This window comes from Symphodus melops, assembly GCF_947650265.1.
Source record: "Symphodus melops genome assembly, chromosome: 3".
In the NCBI taxonomy this organism is placed as follows: domain Eukaryota; kingdom Metazoa; phylum Chordata; class Actinopteri; order Labriformes; family Labridae; genus Symphodus; species Symphodus melops.
In genome coordinates, this window is record NC_136693.1 from 14,509,222 (window position 1) to 14,529,754 (window position 20,533).

The following is a 20,533-nucleotide window of genomic DNA, read 5'->3' on the forward strand; positions in this document are numbered from 1 at the left end:
TTGTAAGTTAACATTTCTGTTGAATAGGCTGGAATTATTTACACTGCTTTAGAGGCACTGAAATTTGAAATATTAAAGAGATTCTCAGAAGGCCCTATATTGAATACCTCTTGCTCTTCTGTAATACCAACTGTGAACTGAATTATACAATCACTGACAGAACTTGACTTTCTGCTCTTTAAAAAATACATGTTTTAATCAGATGGATTAGAGGCCAAGACTGTCTTAAAATGAATATGTTTACTCTCGGCTCTTCATGGTTGAAGAGGGGTTCATCGACTGAATCAAAATCTGATCTACTTCTGGAGTCAAATTCTAAAAAATGTTCCTTCCTTTAGTATCAGACAAAAAACCTATAAAGATTTAGTTTTAGCCACATAGAATGGTGGTCAAGAAGAGGTGAACAATATAAAGCCATGAAGGTTGTGGTATCTGCAAGAATTTAAAGTGACTTTCAGCCCTACTCTTTACTAATTTGGTCGAAATTTCACAACACAGTTGATTTTAATGGAGCTCAGACTACCTATATTGTAAACATTATTAAGGAATATAATAGAATGCCCCTGACAGCAGCGATTCTGGAGTATGTTGGGGCAAAAATCCAGCAGTTGCCTGACTTGATAGTATGTGAGTGTCCTTTTGTTTTAACACTGTGAAATTTAGATCTAAAAGCATGCAGTCAGTTTGATTGAAAGTGACATCTTTCTTAATAAATGATGGTTGGCCTGAAAGATAGATACCATAAGAGATTGAGTGATTATATTCTTTACCCTGGGCTTTCCAAAGTCTGATGCCACATTAGTTTTTTTTCTGATCTCTTATGAATGCTCTGAAATATTTTTGATTTATATCATATACTGATGGGTGGTTTTCTGATAAGAGGCAACACGCCAGACTCCATTTTGTAAAGAAAACATCCCCCACTGTAAGGGATAAATGATGTTAAGTGCAGGGCTGAGATTAAAAAAAAAAGTAAGATAAAAAGTGAAGAGATATACAGTAGCAAAGGTGATTTTTTTCCACAATCTGAGTGTTGAGAAAGCCCGATCAGATTAGAGGTTATATAAAGGCATCTCAGATGACAGAATTCAATGGGATAAAAAATAGAGCTTTTCAAGTTGAACGTTGAGCATAATAAATGTGGCTCAATAGCACAAAACTGTCCTGAACTTAAAATCAAATGTCTGGTAATATCAGCTGCAGTTCAAAACAACGAGAAAAGAATTGCAGCTAGTTGCTCCAAATATGTTGGCCTTAATGGCATTGAGTTTTTGGAGAGAATTCTGCTGCTAAATGATGAAAAGCACAGAGAAAGCCTTTGTACCCTTGTGAAGGGCACGGGTGATTTCAGCGCTTTAATGAGGAAAAATGAACAAAAGACGTGGAGATGACAAAGGCTGCTGCAAGTAAACATGACCCTCCTCCTAAATTCCACCACTTGTGTAGCAACTCTTGGGAATAAACAAAGGAAATGACAAAGCCTCACACCACTGTGCTCTTTAAAGATGGAATGTCAGTGTGACGTGCCAGCTACTGATATGTCCTAATGAGAGAACTCCCCCCCAGCAGGCCCATACAGCACCTATACACTGCTGGACTCAGTAAAAATACTAATTGGTTATTAGGTGTATTTACTGTCAGGAAATGTGGGACTTCCTTCGAGACAGGAGGATTAAGATAGTTAAACTCTAACGATGCTATGTGTATTTATTTATATATATATATATATGTGTGTGTGTGTGTGTGTGTGTGTGTGTGTGTGTGTGTGTGTGTGTGTGTGTGAAGTTCATCACGGTCAGTATGTAGGAGCTGTGTTCTGTGAGTGTAACATTTGTTGTTATACTAAGGTTTTACATGATTGCGTACTTTGATTGGTGAGACTTGGGATTTCAAATTTTGGGTCATTGTATTACTAATGCAACTTAACCCAGCGCACTCACAGGTTATTGTCCATTATTTACTACTTGGATCTTATTTTGATTCAGGCTGTAATCATTTACAATTTCAAAATTAATATGAGACCTTCAGAGACAGAAAGTGCAAGAATGACAAAACAGGCGTAATATCATTGTGTCCCTTAAGTTCCTTATAAGAGTATACCTGCAATATTTCCTGCAACGTGCAACTAAAATCAAAAGCCAGAAACATATGGGGTTCAATCATAAAGAGATGACAGCCTGGCTGACCTTTTGTTGCTGTAAGATAAGAACAGGCTTTTCGTCACTAACTTGCTAACATGGCAAGTGTGAATAAAATAACCGAGAGAGCTTCTTTCAAAACAACAAGCTACACAATAACAGTGTTCTCGAGCCATCTGTGTCAAGCTGTGAAAGCTGTTAAAAATGCTGAGATCTTCTCTAATCTAATTCTGTATAAAGAAACCAGCATGGTGAGGAGGAGCCATGTAACTGTGAATATCTGAAGGTGTTGGATAAAAAAAACAACAGTCATCTCAGTGCTATAATTTGTAGAATTATAAATCACTGAGTGAGACGAATGACATCTCAGAGAGGTGAAACTAAAAAAAAACATCAAATATAATGTTTCCTGTTCGGTGCTGTGATGACCAGTAGAGTTCATGCAGGCACACATTTATGCTTAATACCTTTCAGGTTTTTCTTAAATAAAATTCCCCATCTGTTTTATATATACTGTATAGTATATACTATATTTAAATTGATATGGTAATATATTGATAGATTTATGCCCCTTTCCCATTTAAAACCTCAACTTACTTTGGGTTCAGAGGTTAAATGAGTCACATTAGTTCTTCTATGTTTTTAGGTTCCAGAAGAATATTTTTAGTAATGTATTGTTTCAGATACCTGTAGTCTAAGGTGCTCCAGCTTGCATGGATGTTTTGCAGTAATGGTGGCAAAGTGGCAAATAGTCTTTGCCCCAAGGGGGGCTGGAGAAGCCTTCCAGAAATAATAAAATATATACATTTACTGTATAAATGTATACACAAAGTAGTTCATTTTCAAATATAAAAAATTGAATTAATTTATAACGCTGTTGGTGTCTGCTGCTCTTTACACATGGTGCACACACCAGTGCGTCTTTTTTTTTTTGACCAATCAGAACTAAAACCTTCATGGAAAAAGTTTGTACTCTGTTTCTAGCCTTTCTTACAATAAATTACCATGTAAAGTAATTTTAGAGTGTTGATGCTGTTGTATTTTGCGTAAACAGTGTTTGGATAGACCTCATTGGTGAGTGTGCATGCTTTCTCTAAGTATACCTTAACCACTTCCAAGGACTTTCTAGGTCTTTCTCCCTAGTCTCTGGCACCCTAATTTCAGGGGTAAAGAGCTGAAAAGTTTGGACACCCCTGCTTCAGAACATCTTGACCTCAATAAAAGAGAAGGTCATGTCTAATGGTCATTAGTGAACTGTTTGGCAATGTGTTGTATACAGTACCTGTCATAATGTGTGTTCTTGGCTTGGCTTTATGGCTGAAATTATTCTCACAAAAAGAAAACTATTTTCAAACATGCACTTTATGTTGAATGCAATGAACATTTTGATTATCACAAAATAACATCTTCTCTTTTTGTTAGACAAGGCTTTTTGTGTGTTTTAAGTGAATGGTAAATTAACTTTATAGCACAAATCTGCCTTACTTGAAGATATTATAATACTGGAAACTTTAGAAAGGGTATGTATTAAAGTGAGTGTGCAGGTAATCTAATGTAAGGGTATCTCCAAAGTGACAGGGTGGAAAAATCAACTCCTGGATCGACATCTGAAGCAGCTGTAAAGATGTAATGTCATGAGCTTATCTGGAAGGAAACGTGTTCGAAAACTGCTAAATGTGACTGTGACAGCATGGAGGAGATTTTCTGCACTATTGTCAAAACTGCTTTGAACATGAAAGGTTCAAAAAAGACTTGATTTTTTTGTAGCTGACAGCTTCTTTGGTATCAAGTTGTAGCAACACCACTGTGTCTTGAAAGTTTCATGTTGTTGAAGCCTGCTTTTTCCATTGTTTAGTTTCCATCAAGGTCTTCTTCTCCTATGCAGATGGTGTCAGGATGAATATAAAATTAATACATTTTTGACTGCAATACATTATTTGATATTGCGGCTTCATGCTACGCTCATTATTTTGGATGTAAAATGACACAAAGAAAGAGGCTAAATTGCTGTCTGCTTTAATTGGAGGATATTTGCAGAGAGTGAAATATGTAAAACAGACAAAGAGCTAAAGACTGATCTTTAATCGACTGTCTGGTATCAAGGTTTAACAGGGATTCAACTAAAACAATATTCACTTCTCATTTTTACTATGTAGTTAATGACTTCTACAGCAGCTTCTTTAAGTCCCTCATTCTCTCAGCATAATAGTGAGGAATGTGTTGCCCTTTATCTCTGTGAGAGCGGTCTGGATTCAAGTGCTGTCTAAATTATTGAAGCAAAACACAGAAGTGGAGTGGATTTGGCTTTTCTCAAGAGTATGTAATCATGCAAGTCCAAAATAAGGCTACTCAGACTTTACGCAACTGTAAACATAAACTCTTAAAGTGTTCCAGATACCGACGTTCTTTATGTAACATAGAATGACTTAAAAACACAGTTTAGGAACTATATGGTTTCGTACTCAGGGAACCAATCACAAAACCTGATGGGTATTTGAAGAAAACCCAGTTGGAACGACAGTATGTTCACCTGAACTTTATATGAATAACTTTTGGGTGGAATTTTTATCCAAAACCATTTTTAATTTTTAAACAAGACTAATGCTTAGGTTATCAATTTATTCTTCATTACATTGCAGACTGACATGTATTAAAGCGATCATATCAATCCATCTGAGTTCAGGTAACAGAAAAGGGTTAGATGGAGGCTTGGATGTCTAAACGTATCTAAATATATATAAAATAGATTTATACCGCAATGTATCACTGTAAGGTGAGGGTTTCCATATCTGTGTTGAATGAATGAGGAGGACATTATCAAACAGACTTGTGGATCATCTTAGATTTATTTAGGCATGGTCAAATAACATAACTACAAAATATACATTACAGATAATAGCTCAGACATGCTTGATGACCAGAACCTTGCAGTTACTGGCATGCTGGTCTCACAATAGTTGACATGCTGGACCAGGACTCTGCAGTCACTGGCCCAAAGTATTCTTCTTTACTGTCTTCCTTATATTCTGATAGAAAGACAGCCCACAGATAGTTGACTCTGTATAAGGCATGAAGAACACATCTCCTTGATTCAAATGTCAAACATCTATGTTCAGTAAAATCTCGCAGACAACAACAGACACTTGGCTCCAAACGAAATATAACTCTGCTGCTACTGTCATGAGATCTCTTACACATTTATGTATTACAGCTTCACAAACCTAAAAGAATTACTCTCACAGGGTTGACACAATTAAAAGATATATCCACAAATTTATCAAGATGAATGAATCCATGAAAATACGTACTATCAGTTACTGAATTTCAATCGTTCATCGTGATTGATTGCGTTTTTCGCATTAAAAACATAACAAATTACTCTCTTCTACATTGTATGTCCTAAAATAAGACAACACAGGATTTCCCCATTATACAGTACTGACACAAAGGAATTGTTTAAAGTTTAAGTGCTGGCAGAGATCAAGGCTTGATAGTGAATCAGATAAATGATTGAACACGTCTTGAATGCAGTGAGACCTGAGGTTTGCATTGAGGTGTAAGTGAGGATGTTACCTCAACTCTTGTGAGAAGGGGCTCTGGTTGTCCACTTGACTTCAGATCTTTCAGCCGAGATTTTACACTTCTATTGATTTCCACTAAAATTGTTACAACAGCCAAATGCTTCCCACTTCCCTCCCAGGGTATAATGGAGTATGGAGAGGCAGAGGCAAAAAAAAAAAAGGTCAGCCAAGAGCTGTTTTATCAAAAGCCTGGATCTGAACTCGGCAGGATGGAGTCATGTGGAAGAGATTTATCTCTGATTTGTCAAAAATGATGATGATTTGCATTTAAAATAAAAAATATATATATCAGCTACACAGTCAGGAGGCTAAATAAAATAAAAAAAAGATGACTATCTGTTGGACAGTTTTATCTTTATGAACTATTTTTTATGGGATCTTCTTTGGGATTCAACATTTGCTGTGCCTGTAAAAGTGAGTCGGAGTAGGACCTGGGGGGTTATTGTGTTCCTTCAATGACTTCTTTTTAGTGGTCAAGTTAAATGGCTAACAATCTAGTTGTTTTTTTTAATGTTGTATGATCATATTATATCATATATTTTGCTTCTGGCTCCCTTATGTGACTGTGAAAACTAGAACTTGGTATCCTTGCTGTGCATGTAATAGAAGCTCAATCATGCTTCGAGCTGCACTCCACACATGCCTGGAGTGCTGCTGGGAAGCTTTGGGAATACTTTACCACAAGCTCACACACACATACTGTACTGTAGCTATTGCCTCAGGTATTTGGCTCTGTTTTACTTGAGTTAGCACCAAGGTTAGACGTCTGAATGTGTGCTCAAGAAGAAACCTCTCTTCAAACACAAGGTTAAAGTCAGTCACATGACCTGCTCAATAAAAAAAATCAAGTCATGTAGTTTATTTGTACTGCCAAGCTTGTCAGTCATCTAGTGTGTTTGCCCCACTGCAACAGCACACAAAGAAGACAATGTTGCTGAGGTCCAAATATTACCAACCTGCCTCAGTGCTGCCTCTAAGATCCACCTCTAAGAAAACGGTCTCTGTAGGGTTAATTAATCACTACCACAAGCAGACAAATCAACGGGGCTCCAGGCATACCTGCCAGGGTTGAAGACCTAAAGAATTTGTATCCTTCTTCTAAGTCTAATCACATTGTTCTCTTCTGCCAAGACACTTATTCAGTTTCACAGCAGTGAAACTTTAACAACTGTGTGTTAAATGTGAAATTTGAACTTTTTTCTGCCACAGGCTCGAACTGTGCACTGATCTCTGAACTTCAGTTTTAGTTCACTTTTTGATTTGTTAAAATTTTATTGAGAAATGTAAAAAAATAATTCATCCATGTTTTGGAGTAAAAGACAAGTAAGTATCCTACAACATATGGTAGACTAAATACAAAATGCTCATGTTTAAGTGAAGTTAAACAATAATAGCATTCCTCAGAAGTACTTTGCTTTTACACAAAAGTGTCTTTTGAAACAAAGACTGTTTTGATAAGTTTAAAACATTCACAAAAACAAAAAAAAAGAGAGAAAATGTGATACTCAGTATCTAGCATAAACACATTTTGATAACAACATTGGCATATCTTCATTATGGTTTTCAGGGAAAGGCCATTGATCTTATCAGACAAGAAAAAAAGTTTATCATTAATCCAGGGCAATGGCTAAATGGAAAATGGGGTGGGGCCTCTGGTTTCCTAAAGTTCATTCAATGAGTAAGTGCGAAACATAGTTGCCAACAGAGTGCACAGCAACTGCTTAAAGAAGTTTCAGGATGACAAGTTAAACAAAAAATTAACCAAAGAAAAACCTTCAATTGAAGACGTCTTTGGTTTCAGTGGCTAAGTTGAGTTTTTAGTCAATAGAGCTTGACTAATGCTGCATTCCTTGAATTGCTCCCCGGATTTTGAATTGAATTGATTTCCATCTTGGATCTCGGAGCTGGGAATGTCGTCACACCTGAGTTGAGCATGTTCTAGTTGCAAGTTGAAAAAGCCATATGGACTCCTCCAGGAGTACCTTTGTTTTGTTCGCTTATACCAGACGATAACAACACACTACGTGATCATTTGTGCACGAAAATGTCCACAGATAGAACTTGCACGATACTATTGGTGTGATTGATTTAATCACACCAAAAGGGGAGTGCGGCTAATAAACGCCATAGTTACAGCTTTCACGTCATGGCTTATGACAGAGAATATAGAATTTCTGATTTCCGAGATCATGGAATGCAGCAGTAGTTTTGTAAATCATGGTCCTATTTAGAGTCAAATACACAATAAAGCAAAGATTGGTCTTAGCAATGAAGAATCACAATCTTTAAGTAAAAATAAATATGGGCATGGAAATATGAGGCATCCGCATAATGAATTTGTTAGATACCTCTCTATCTTTTTTTGAGCATCTACTGATGTAGTGGGCTTGTAGCATTTTGTCAATCTTTTACCCCTTAGTTTCATATTGTGGTTGCATTGTTTCCCTATCTAAAAGTGTGGTTTTCAGAAGTGTTGCAGCCACTTGCTTTGTGTGTTCACGGTCATATCTTATTTTAAAAATAAGGTGGCAGCAAAAAAATGCCAACCCCAAGGCTTCAAAATTCTCGTTTTTTTTCGTTTATAGTTTTTGTTTAGAAGTCATATAGAGTCATGTAGATCCAATTTTCAAAACCATTTTTATTCTGTTTTCGGTCACTAAAAATTTCTCAAGGAATCAATCTTTATGCAGCTCGTCATCAACTGCATTTGCCTTTAGTCTAATTGGAATGAAATGAAGCAGAAGTAAAAGTTTGTATCACCAGAAGTCTACATGCCCTTGAGTCTGTCACAGTTTTTGGGTGAAAATAAGCATGTCCTCTTTCTAAATAGAACTTATAATTTAACAGAATATTAACTCTGTAGGTGTCAGTACAATCGTTTTCTTCACCTTCCACAGACTTTAAGCAATCTTCATAAGCAGCTTCTTATGCTTTATAATGTAATCCCTTCACACCTCCTCCCATATTGTTGTCCTAGTTCTAGGTTGGCTGACGGTTTGTCACTTGTACATAAAAACAATCTGCTCATGAATATTAACCTCCCCCCAATCTGCTTAAAACACATGCATACTGCACAAACGCACACACTTAACCTTGTCTTTTGCTTGCAGTGTCACTGAGGACTCAGCCTATTTTCTCTTTTTTTGGGTGTCTGAGCCTTCTATATCTAAAACTAAACGTTGATTATTTCTGTTTTCTAATTCATTGCCTTGTGTTTGGTTGTTCTTGTTTTGATCTATAACACTTCTTCTTTATGCTAAGAACAGCAGCAAACATTGCTATGACCAAGGATATTCATTTAAATAAGACATTCTTCTTATCTCTGTGTCTTACAGCTTATTTTATTCTGAAAATAAATAAACTCTTTTTCATATCTAGTAGGTTGTAAATTATTCCCGATAACCTCCGTCTGCCAGCAGAAACCTGAAATAGTGAAGCTCTATAATGGAATCTGTCCTATTGTTATTGCTGTATAGCCTCAGTGTGCTGCTGGGGACTGATGCTTTCTCTTTTAATGAAATAATTTCTATAACAGATGATAGCGGCAGTCACTTTCATTACATTTCATTTCCTGTTGATTAGGACATTTTAATTTACAATATGAAATTATTATCCCTGACATGAAGTCAATTTTACTCAGTCCATTTCAATTAGGTAAATGATCATGAGGTACATTTTATTCTTTTCCTTCACAGACATTTCCCTTTGTACAGTAATAAATGTACAATTCTTTCTTGATATACTTTTGCAAACTGCTTTCAGTCTTTGTGTTTACTTTTGCGTCAGAAAAAAATTCTCATCTTCACAGTTTCACCACCACCCTCTCACTCTCACATTCGCCTTTTCACACATCATAAATATCTCTATGCTGTCCAGTGACACTAAAGCTCTGCAAAATTACTTTTGCACTCCAGTAAATCCTGGAAGAATGTCCCAACAGGAATAATGAAATGCTTGTTATTATTAAAAACCTGAGAATGCTATTGCATGTTTTCATTTTTGAAGCAAGAAAATACAAGAAAAGGAGTTACAGACTTAACTTGTGCAAGTCCTGAGGAGAAACTTTCATTACATTTTCTTAAAGCTGATATCCCTTCTTTCCCTATCTCAACTGTATGCAATGGTGTTTGGCATTTAAGCCAGATGACTGTGAGTAAAGCTCCCTGATTCTTACACTCAGACGTTTTCTTCCAAAGTATATTAAAATGTGTCAAAGGCTGGACAAAATATTTAGCAGATGCCATTTATGTTTTATGGAGTCTGGACATGAATTGAGTTGATCAACAAGCACCACAAATAGTAATAAACAGTGTGTAAGTGTGTGAGTGTGAGTTTTCAGTGTTGCTCAGCCATGAAATGAGTCAGGACTACATTCTCTTCACTTTCCTTTCTTAAAACACAAAAGTAGCTGTACTGCATGGTTACCCACAAAGAAAAGTTCACTTCTGCAAAAAAGATCCCACAATGTGTACCATGACAATCAATGGAACTGTGAAAAAGAATTTCCCTAAGGGGACAACTAATAAACTAATTAACTAACTAACTAACAATATAACTTAATTTATTATTAAGGTAAGGTTGTGTGTGTTATGCTGGTAATGCTTCAGGGAAATTAGTTTCATTTTCTGATCTCTGATTAGGTCAAAGAGCAATGTCATCTACAGAACAGCACATCAGTGTCTGAGATTAATTTTTTTGTTCAAGGACACCAGCAGCTCTTCTTTATGACCTCATGCTTCTTTTTCTGTTGAAGGACAGCCAATCATTCTCTTAAAATAAAAGCCCACCCTTCACCTCCTAACATAGAGAACAACAGTATTTATCACAGTGACTATATTAGCTGTGTGATTTTTTTCAACACTCCTCAAATGTCACCTTTTGCACAATGTCACTTGCTAGACAATTATTCATCCCATTTGTCTTCTTGTGCCTTCTAGAGACTCCAGGGAGAGGAGAGGACAGTCAAACAGACTCATCCTTCTCTGACTCGTCTCTGTTTGCTCACTGGGGTCAGGAGCTTGGTCCAGACAACCAGCGAGTGGCACTGAAGATGTTCCAGTACTATGGATACAACGGCTACCTCAGTGATCGTCTCCCTCTGGACAGGCCGATCCCAGACCTTAGGCCTGATGGGTAAGACTGCAGGTAGAACAGTGCTCAAACATAGTCCTTTTTATCTGTTGGCCTGCCCAAATAAAAGCTGTTGATTATGGTTTAATTAATTCATTTCTGAGTTATGTGTTCCCTGTTTTCTGACACACAGAAAATTAAAGATTTAGAAAGTGTGTACAATTCAATGTTGTGCTGCAAAAGTGGCCCTTTGACTGTGTGCAAACAGATTTGTCCTTCCTCTTCCAACTCTTGGATATCAACCTGCCACAGTAATGGGTGGCGTAGGACATAACAATGTCAAAAGCAGCTGGTTGGTGGTGCAGTGTGGTGGTTTATACTTTTAATTACAGCTATTTCTATTTATACAGTATTATAAATACACTGATATTAATATGTTGATATATTAGAGTAGCAATTGTGCCTTTTCAAAAAAAAAAAAAACCTTAACTATCAAGGGCTGGATCACGTGAAAGGGGACATATTATGACAAATACTACATTTACCAACCCAAAAATTAAATCCATCCAGTCTGTAGTCTGCATTAGTATTACAACACAGAGGAAAAATGCTCCATTTCAAATTTGCTCAACTTGAGACATCACATGTTGGACTTTACCTTTTTCTTTTGATCTTTGTCGCTTACATTTGATATTAGAATATTGTGTACAAAGTTCAACTGACGACCAGAAATGAAATTGTTTTTGATCATAAAGTTAACTGTTCATTATTTTTTGGCAGAAAATGCTGCAAGACATTTTCTTGTTTAGGAATAGCTCCAAAAAGGTGTCACATGAAGTATGCACTGATAAAATGTCTGATATTTAAGTCGTGTTGCTGTGTTCAAAAAGCTTGTTTCATACATTGAACCGAAAATAAAAGATTAGTATACTTTCATTGCTCAATATTGTTGGTCACTGAAAATCAACAGCAAAAAAATGACCACATTTCTAAATAGCTGCTGGTTTAATTTCTGTAAGAAATTGAACTGGATAAAAATGAAATCTTTAGTCATTCTCTTTAGTCATGTCCTTTCTTACCAACTGTTTGCTAAAGTCCAATCTTGTTTGAGTATATTTCAAGGGACTTATGAAGCACTTTCCCTGCAGAAAATTCTCATTGTTGTTACCAATCCTGGTTTGATTGTTTGATTGCATAAAACTGATTACAACTGTGGAAAATTTCTGCCTTAAGCATGCAGAGCAATTACCTGCTGCTGAGTCAATCATATACGTAGGCAAAGGACAACTCATGTTTGTATAGGCTTGATCAAAGCCTCTTACTTTGGAAATACACATCCACAGTGACACATGCTCTACATGGACAATCTCGATAATAATCAACATATGCATTTTAAAAGTGGGTGCTTAAATGGCTTTTACCTTGTACGCACAAATGCCCTAAGTAGTACTACAAGCACCAAATGAGATTCTGCTGCTGCAGGTTTTTCCCCTTGTCTTTTTTTCCCCAGGCTAACTGGTTTTCTATCCTATAATTATCAAACAAATGTGTGAACTAAAGTCGTCTTTAAAGACAGCCTTGTTTTTTCATATATTGACAAAAAGCAAGTCAAAGACAGAAATTGTCATAATCATTTAAATGCAATCTTTTAACCTGCAGTGTGGAATTTTTGTCTCCCTCTCCTGGAAACAATATTCATTAGATTAAAACTGTTAAAGTCTGCTTAAAATGAATGACCTTAAAGCATTAAAAGTCAGGTATGCTGGAGATTTACATGCCATTGACAGGCTTATTGTACATTTTCTTATACCAGGTGGCTGGAGTCAAACCCCAGGCAGTAGCTTCAATGATAGCAACCTCTGTACATGGAGGTGCTTGGGTAACAGACGCTCTCAGGAAACAATATTTCTGAAGGAAAAAGGCAAAGCCTGACTGATTGATTGAGGACTAAACCATTCATTTATTTCTTTTAAATGGATCCCTGTTTGTGAATTTCAGGTTTAACACTACTACAGTTAAGTCATTGTTCATTTTCTGATTCTAATATCTTTACACACATTTCATGGAAATAAGGTCCAGATAAATTATTATAAAACATTTGGCATTAAATTAGACATAATCTTGCTTTCATGGAATCATTGTCGAATGTCCTCAGATCAAGATGCAGAAGAACATTGCCTCAAAACGGATTAATTTGTCCTCCACAGGTGCAGAAACATTACCTATCATTTAAACCTCCCTCAAGTAAGCATCGTGTTCATTTTTGTGAATGAAGCCTTGTCCGTCATCCTGAGGTCCATCAACTCGGCCGTCAACAGAACACCCTCCCACCTTCTCAAAGAGATAATCCTGGTGGACGACAACAGCAATAACAGTAAGCAGCATTGTCTTACATAATACAACAAACTACACATGTTAAGGCTGGCTAACAGCGGTGTCTCTGACCTTAATCACTCTAAACAGTGAATTTGAACTTTTACCATCAAACCTGAGAAACAGAGTCCAGGGTTTTAATAAGGTCAGACTGAAACACTCTTTTGTGCACCAAAATTGAGTATGGAGGTGAATCCCAGATCAAAACTTCTTGAAGTCATCAGAATATGTCTTTGTTGTTCAAATAAATGTTTTGTCAAATGTTTGTATCTTATCTTTAATGTTTATGTTCCAAATGGCACTGCAGTAATGCAAGAAACATTTCAGACTGTATCTGACAGTTCATTTATCTTAATCAATCAATTGTCCTGTAGCATCAATCAATCTATCAAACCTTATTTTTCTTTGCATTCTAATTGTGATGTGTATTTGGAAGCAGTTGCGAGATATTCTGCATTTGCAAAACTGAAAGAGTTCATATGCAACCTGCAGAGCATGTTTTCAGATCAAAACAATGCTCTCTTCAGACACACCCTCTTTATCCCTCAGTTCCCCTCTCCCCTCCTTTCTCCACACTCCACCCCTACCATCTTGTTTCAGGATTCTGTAACCAAGTGACAGCAGCAGAGTGCTGATCAAAATTTGAAATCAAGGTTCTATGATCAATTCCAAGTAATGATATGCATCTTAAAGTTGACTTTGTTTGAGCTTGTCTTTTTAAGCCATAGAAAGTGTTTTGTACAGCTTGGAAAGTCTGTTGGTTCTACTTCATTTGTGCTCTTGCAACTTGTGTCTGGACACAGCTTACAGCAATAAAAATATGTCCCCTTCAAGATTGTGAATACAATAAGAGTTACGGGGTGTTAATATTGATCCTTGGAAATGACCATCTTTGAAAACATAGAGAGAAAAGAGTGCTTGCCAGGAATAGAAACGGTAACTATGGGGGAAGGAACTGGCTTTTGGAACCTTTGGCAGTTCCCATATTTACTGCCTCTCCGATAGCCTCAAGACTGCTTTCACTTTTTTTAATTAGCCACTGTGTTCACTGGATTTAACCGATTGATGAATAACACTCATTAGTTGCAACACCAGGAAATGTGCCTAGGGGCAGATAGTAGCCCACCAAGGTGACGAATTGTGTGTACATATCTTATCTGCATTTGCAAACCTAATTTTTACATCTGCATGCAATAGCTGTTGTGTAAACAGAGTCAGGTTGAAAAGATATCAAGTTTATGCTGACAATGTAGCTGCACAGCAGAGCTCTGTTTGCTTGTTATTACAAAGATGACTAATGTGTGAGATCACTTCTACAGCAGGTGGCTTTAATCTGCCATGCAACGCATAAGACAGAAAAAGCACCTGTTAAGAATAGACCTATTATTTCCTTTGTGCAACTTACAAGTTAAAAGGTGGAAACAGGCCATAAAAAGGCAACAATACTGTACCAAGGCCATTTATAGGTAATATACACTTAAATGGGTTAGACTTTCTTTTACAAGGTCTGAGAAGGCATTAAGGGCAATCAACATGGGAAATACTGATATTGAGAATAATGTGAGTATATCAAAGGCAACATATGTAGCATGAGCAGTAGCCTATTAGAAAATAACATGGACTACCGTCTGTGTCACTTCTTTAAACACACAGAGAAAGAATTGTTCTTTTTCAAGCTGTTATTGATCAGAAGTTTGGATATATATATCAGATGTTTTCCATTAGGAAATGCAAAAATGAAAACCCAAAAGTTTTACCAACTCTTCCGAGCCCATCATTGGATTATCACATCAGGTCCCATGAATTCATATTTCGTCACATAATTGATAGCAAGGGAGCACTCGCCTTTGGCTCTGCCTGGGACCCAAGTCACGCGTTGACATTTTGCTGATGGCATTTCACCCTGTTTTGTCTGAGCACTCTGTCACACTGCGCCTGATAGGTCTGGTGTTATCATTATCGCCATGACTGTGAATCTTATCTGTGCTAAAAGTCGTTAGCCTGGTGACCCATGATTCTGCTGAGATTGTTGAAGGGGTCATCATCTGCAGCGAACCTCCCAGGCACCCACAGCTTTACATTAGTCATCCAGCACTGTCACAGGTCCCCTCTGAGAAGCATTAGCATGCAGGAGAATGTGTAACTATCAAGGGAAAGAAGGGCAAATTGACCTAGCTGATTTCTCCTTAATTGGATAATGTCCCAAGTTGTGGCCCGAGAAAACTCTCTCTGTGTAAAAGTGAGGTTTTGTAAGGGGTTGTGCTTTTATGACAGACTGTTAGAGGACATGATTCCATACTTTACCTTAAGTGATACCTAGTAAGAGTCGTGTGCATAAGTGGGACTAAAGTATTTTTTGATAGGCAGCAACATTCAAGCATAATAAAGTCAGCAGAAAGCATTTAATGCTGTTATTCAAACCTCCCCCTGTCTTCCATGGTGCCCTTGCCAGATCACTAGCTTTAAGGAACTTTTTCTGTCTGATTCATCTTTTTGCTGTAAAACCACTCTTTCACATTCCCATCAAGGAGATTCAAATGACTCACAAATGTAACATATTCAGATTACAAAAAAAAGGAATGCTAAATAACAAAAGTAATTGAAACTTAAGATGCAGAAGACTAGAATTGTTTTCATATTTTGATAAACATTATAGGAAATTGGTTCAACCTTTTTTCATCTGCTTATCACAAAAAGCCTAGTTTAAAGTTTCTGCAGTAATTAAGATTAATAGTGCAGGATTCAGACCATGTAGAAAAAAAATATTTGTGTCTCAATCCTTCACTCTGAGTCTACTCACCCTAAAGTTTTGTGCATCTCTGTGAGTACTGACAATCCAGACAGCAGCTCAGGGGTCCAAAGAAATTCCAGCTACTGTTTGAAAGCAGGTAGTCATCCAGCAAGCAGTGGCAGCAGGTCCACATGAAGCTGGAGGGTACAAAAAAAAGCTCTCAGAAAAAAAACCACAATATAGCTGACTGTACAGTTTGTACTGCCAACTATAACATAGTATCATTTTAATAAGCAGAAATACTCACAACTGCAGAAATATCTAAGATCAATTTGAAATTGCCAAATAGCGCAGTGCAGACTACACAACATTTGTAAGGCCTTCATGGTCTCATGCAGATTTGACATCTGCTGTGTAAATTTAATTTAACGCCTTTGTGGTGGTAAGTTTTAACATGTATGACAGGAACAAAAAGTATTCACACTATAAAAAGATGGAACAAGAGGAGTTTTTAAAGGAAATGTGTTTTGATATGAAATAGTGTCTTTTGTGGATAAGAAATACAGTAGCCTTGTGCAGACAGAAATATTCAGTTTAATACAATGTTGATTTGTTTTATCATACTAACGGTTATAGTGTGATGAGGAACTTCAGAGTGTATTCACCATGTTACACCTCTATTTTAGCTTTTCCTCTTTTTTTTCCTCTGAGAAAAACCTGTTTTCTTGCTACATGTTGATTATTTAACAGGATTTAATTCTTGGCTGCACTGTGATGTTAGAAACCTGTTAACTTGTTGTTTCAGTCCAACTACATCCCAAAGCCCATTGCTTTCCAGCAGAGCTTCAGCAGGATATCAGTACTGAAAAAGCGATGGCTGGCCATCAGCCATTCCTGCTGACATGAACTATGCTTTAATAGGATTTGTTATGAGGCATGGTGCACCATTATTCTTATTTTCAATTCACAGACACATCTCAATTACTTAATTATTGATGGATTAAACATTGTATTGTTATCTGTAGGAACCAGCTTATGCTCTTCCTTTTCCCTTAACCTGTATTAAGAGTCCATAGGGAAGACATTTTTTACACACATGCAGGGACATCAATTAATAAAAGGGAGTGTCTCATAGGCTTAGATTTCCCTAGTCTCTATGCGTTCTATGTGTTGTGGTTTTGAAAGCTAATCATTGGCCGATTTATAACTGGGATGTCTGCTGATTACAATTATCCAGGAAGGATAGAGAACCAGCCACTGCTGGCTCTTCTCAATGGGAAACTATCCTACATACTGTATCATCAATGTGTTAAGAGTCTTATCCGTATAAGCCTGCACCATTTCCAAACAGCACACCTCCCCTTCTATGATTTTTTTTAAAAACCTCCGTGCTAGTTTCATATATCGTCCTTGAGGTGTCTTATTGTGACCCAATATATAACAAATACAATAGTTGGACATTATATCACTGTTTGTCGAGAACTTTATGAAAGTGTGGAGATCTATCTATTTATGGGAATCAGATATTCTAGTATTTCATATTGCCTGTCATGTGTCGACTAGAGAGACAATATTTTTCACACTTTTCAAATTACTTGGGTAAAATAGTACAACTGAACTCCACCTGACTCATAAGATCATCAAATAGGCACTGCACAATTTTAGTTCAGCAGGAAATGCATTGACTAATACTCACACTAAAACTTTGATTTACAAACATTAATTTGCCACATATTCTGTGTTAACAAAGGAAATGTAAAAATATTGGTGAAGTTAACTCCTGTTTTTCCAACCTTGGGGGATGAAGAAACTAAGTAAATCAATTCCTCTATTGTTTTGCTTTTTTTCCCTAAAGGTTGATTGTCGTAAAGTGATATCCTGTGAGACTTTTTTGAATAAAAGATACCAACAATTATCAGCCTATCAGCCTTTTGGATCAAGCTTTTGAAGAATTGTTCAGCACAGCAGCCCAAATTTATTTTCAAAGTTAGTGGAAATAAGGCAGATTCAATATATTTATAAATAACAGTTTATATTCAAATAAGCCAACTCTGGGGCAATTTGGTTTATGGTGGGTCTTTGCAGAATCGTGACTTGTTGGAAGATCTGCTGCTTTAAAAATATTTGATGTCTTTGATCAGAGGTGGAGTGTTTTTTCAAAGCCCCCATAAACTTCAAAATCAGATTAACTTTTTTAAGGGAACTCTTGCCAAGTTGTGCAGGTTTAGAAAATCACACACTGGAGCTGGCCTGACTTTTGAAGCAACCAAAAGTAGCAATGATATCATGGCAAATACTGATTGCTCGTTTCTGTGTCCGATTCTCATTTAGTCAAAAGGTCACTTAAAAGTGCAAACATTGTCAAAGATTATTTTATTTGCAAGTGGTAATTCACTTAATTTAACAGTAAAGAGTTGTGACATTACTGTAATAATGTAGGCTCACAGACTTTTGCATATAGGTTTATCAAAGGACTCCAACAAGTAGCCTTTTCTGAAAGAAGTTGTTTCCACTCTTCTTGAAATTTCTATTGTTGAATCTTTGCTAAAATGAATCATACTTCTGGGAGATTTTGAGCATTTCAATATTATTACTACACATATTACTGTAGCTTTTTACTAATAACTTGTCAAGTAAGATGTGGTTATTTTTCAAAATAAGTACTGAACCTCTGACTGATTTATCCTGTAGGCTTTGACTCATAGTGCAGGGTTTAGCTTAAGTGATAATGCTAAAACCAAACTTTGAAACCAAACAATAAAACAAATCGACGTCCTCCATCTCATTCCTCGGAGTTTTGAAAGCATTGCTTGCAGAGTCCTCAATATTGCAATACCCTCTTACGACTGGTAAGTCACACAGAGGTCTGTTGTGCCGCTCAAGCTGCTGCCTGTTTGGTCCAGTGATCAAAGCAGTGGAGCATGAGTGCGTCTGGACTCCTACCATTGAGATTCTGCAGGACTGTAGGAGGACATGACTGGAGGAGGATATGACAGTGTCTTGTGTTGTGGGTTGAATTTTGCTCTCAAGTATCCCTTTTCTCGCCTGTCTCTGCAAAAATGTATTAAAGATTGGTTTAAAAAAAATGTGTATTTGTAGATGAGCTGAAGGAGAAGCTGCAGAATTTCGTGTCCGAGACTAACAGCCGAAGTCCAGGATTTATCAAGATGGTGCGGCATGCCAAGCAGGAGGGGCTTATTCGGTCCAGAGTGAGCGGGTGGAGGGCTGCTACAGCCCCAGTCGTTGCGCTGTTTGATGCCCACGTCGAATTCAATGTTGGCTGGTGAGTTACTCAAAACAAGTAGAGCGTGAAGTCATCTCAGCTCTACACAATGACAGTGGATTTTTCGTCAAATTAGTGTATGTTTGTGAAAATAATAACTTTTTACAATGTGTTTGTTTTATAATCGACTGTGTCTATGTCAAACACACAGAAAAAATGCTTCACAAGATCATAACCATCACTGTCAGGGTGCTCAAACTCCCACGGAAAATCTGTGCTTTCCGTTCCAAATCTGTCATGAGGAACTGAAAAACATCCAAAATGATATCCTCAGTGAACTGACATGGTTTAAATCCTTTTTGTGTATTTTTTTTAACTTTATAAACTATATCTGCTTTTTGATGCAATGACGAGCCATTTATGAAATTAGGAAATATTTATGGAATTCTCTTAATAATGTTTTCAGAATTAAGTAAAGAGGGCTGCCAGCATTCTCATACGTTTGGATTGAATAAGAAAGTGCGACCAGTTAGCTTAAATCATTTTAATGAATTATCACAGTTACTCTCCGTTACTGGCAGCTTTAGGATCTAGTAGCCAGCCTATTACCCCAACCGCAATATCTACTGTACATTTACATCAGAATATACAGGTGCTCAGATCATTGAGTATTCAAGGCATTTAAGGGACATTTTAAATCAATTTCAAGTATTGATTTTGGGGGCGGGAAAATGGATATAGTATCATGAAAACAAATATTGTGAAACTTAACTGTATCTTTTTTTTCACACCCCTTTATTGCACTGTGATCAATTAAACATATCATGCAGAATATGACCTTATGGAATTACAACAGGGCATGCTGTGAATTTCCATTCAGCTCTTCTGGTTTTCCAATTTCATTTGTGAATATTTAAGTAGGTCTGTAAAATGAAATATTATGACTATGACTTTTGTTCCCTGAAGGAGAGGAACAAGGTACAAAACATTATAGGACACCATACCCCCGTGGGGCTTGTCAGAATATACCTCTGTTTATACCTTTAACATGGTCTGTTATTACTTATCTGTGGTTTCGCCTTCACATAAATACAGTATATACATCAAAATAGTCAACCCTCAGTTCAAAAGCAGCTCTTCACTGTTGTGCTGTAAGGCAGTCTACTCTTGTACCTCCATAACATTTAGTTCCCTTTCAGTTTATTCACTCAGTACAACACAAAGTATGGGGCATATGCACAAGCACTGCAGAGCAGCCACCGAACTAGAGTCAACACCGGCTGCACTTTAGTGAAAGTAGAAAGGAAGCTGGTTCCTTAACTAGTTCCTTTTGATACAAAGGAGAAGCTGCTCTATTTCAAGTTCCTCCCCAAATGTCCAAGCTCTTCTATCTATCGTCAAGGCTGATCCCAACCAC

The 20,533-nt window shown here is 36.9% G+C and overlaps 1 protein-coding gene across 1 annotated transcript in view; it reads left to right on the forward strand.

Annotated features, from left to right (window-relative positions):
- The window catches only part of galnt18b (UDP-N-acetyl-alpha-D-galactosamine:polypeptide N-acetylgalactosaminyltransferase 18b), a 63,781-nt gene that overhangs the window by 18,649 nt on the left and 24,599 nt on the right, over positions 1–20,533 (forward strand). Inside the window, exons 2-4 of the mRNA XM_079339100.1 lie at positions 10,657–10,852; positions 12,997–13,163; positions 18,993–19,176. Coding sequence (XP_079195226.1) covers positions 10,657–10,852; positions 12,997–13,163; positions 18,993–19,176 — 547 coding nt within the window. The remainder of the gene's footprint in view (positions 1–10,656; positions 10,853–12,996; positions 13,164–18,992; positions 19,177–20,533) is intronic.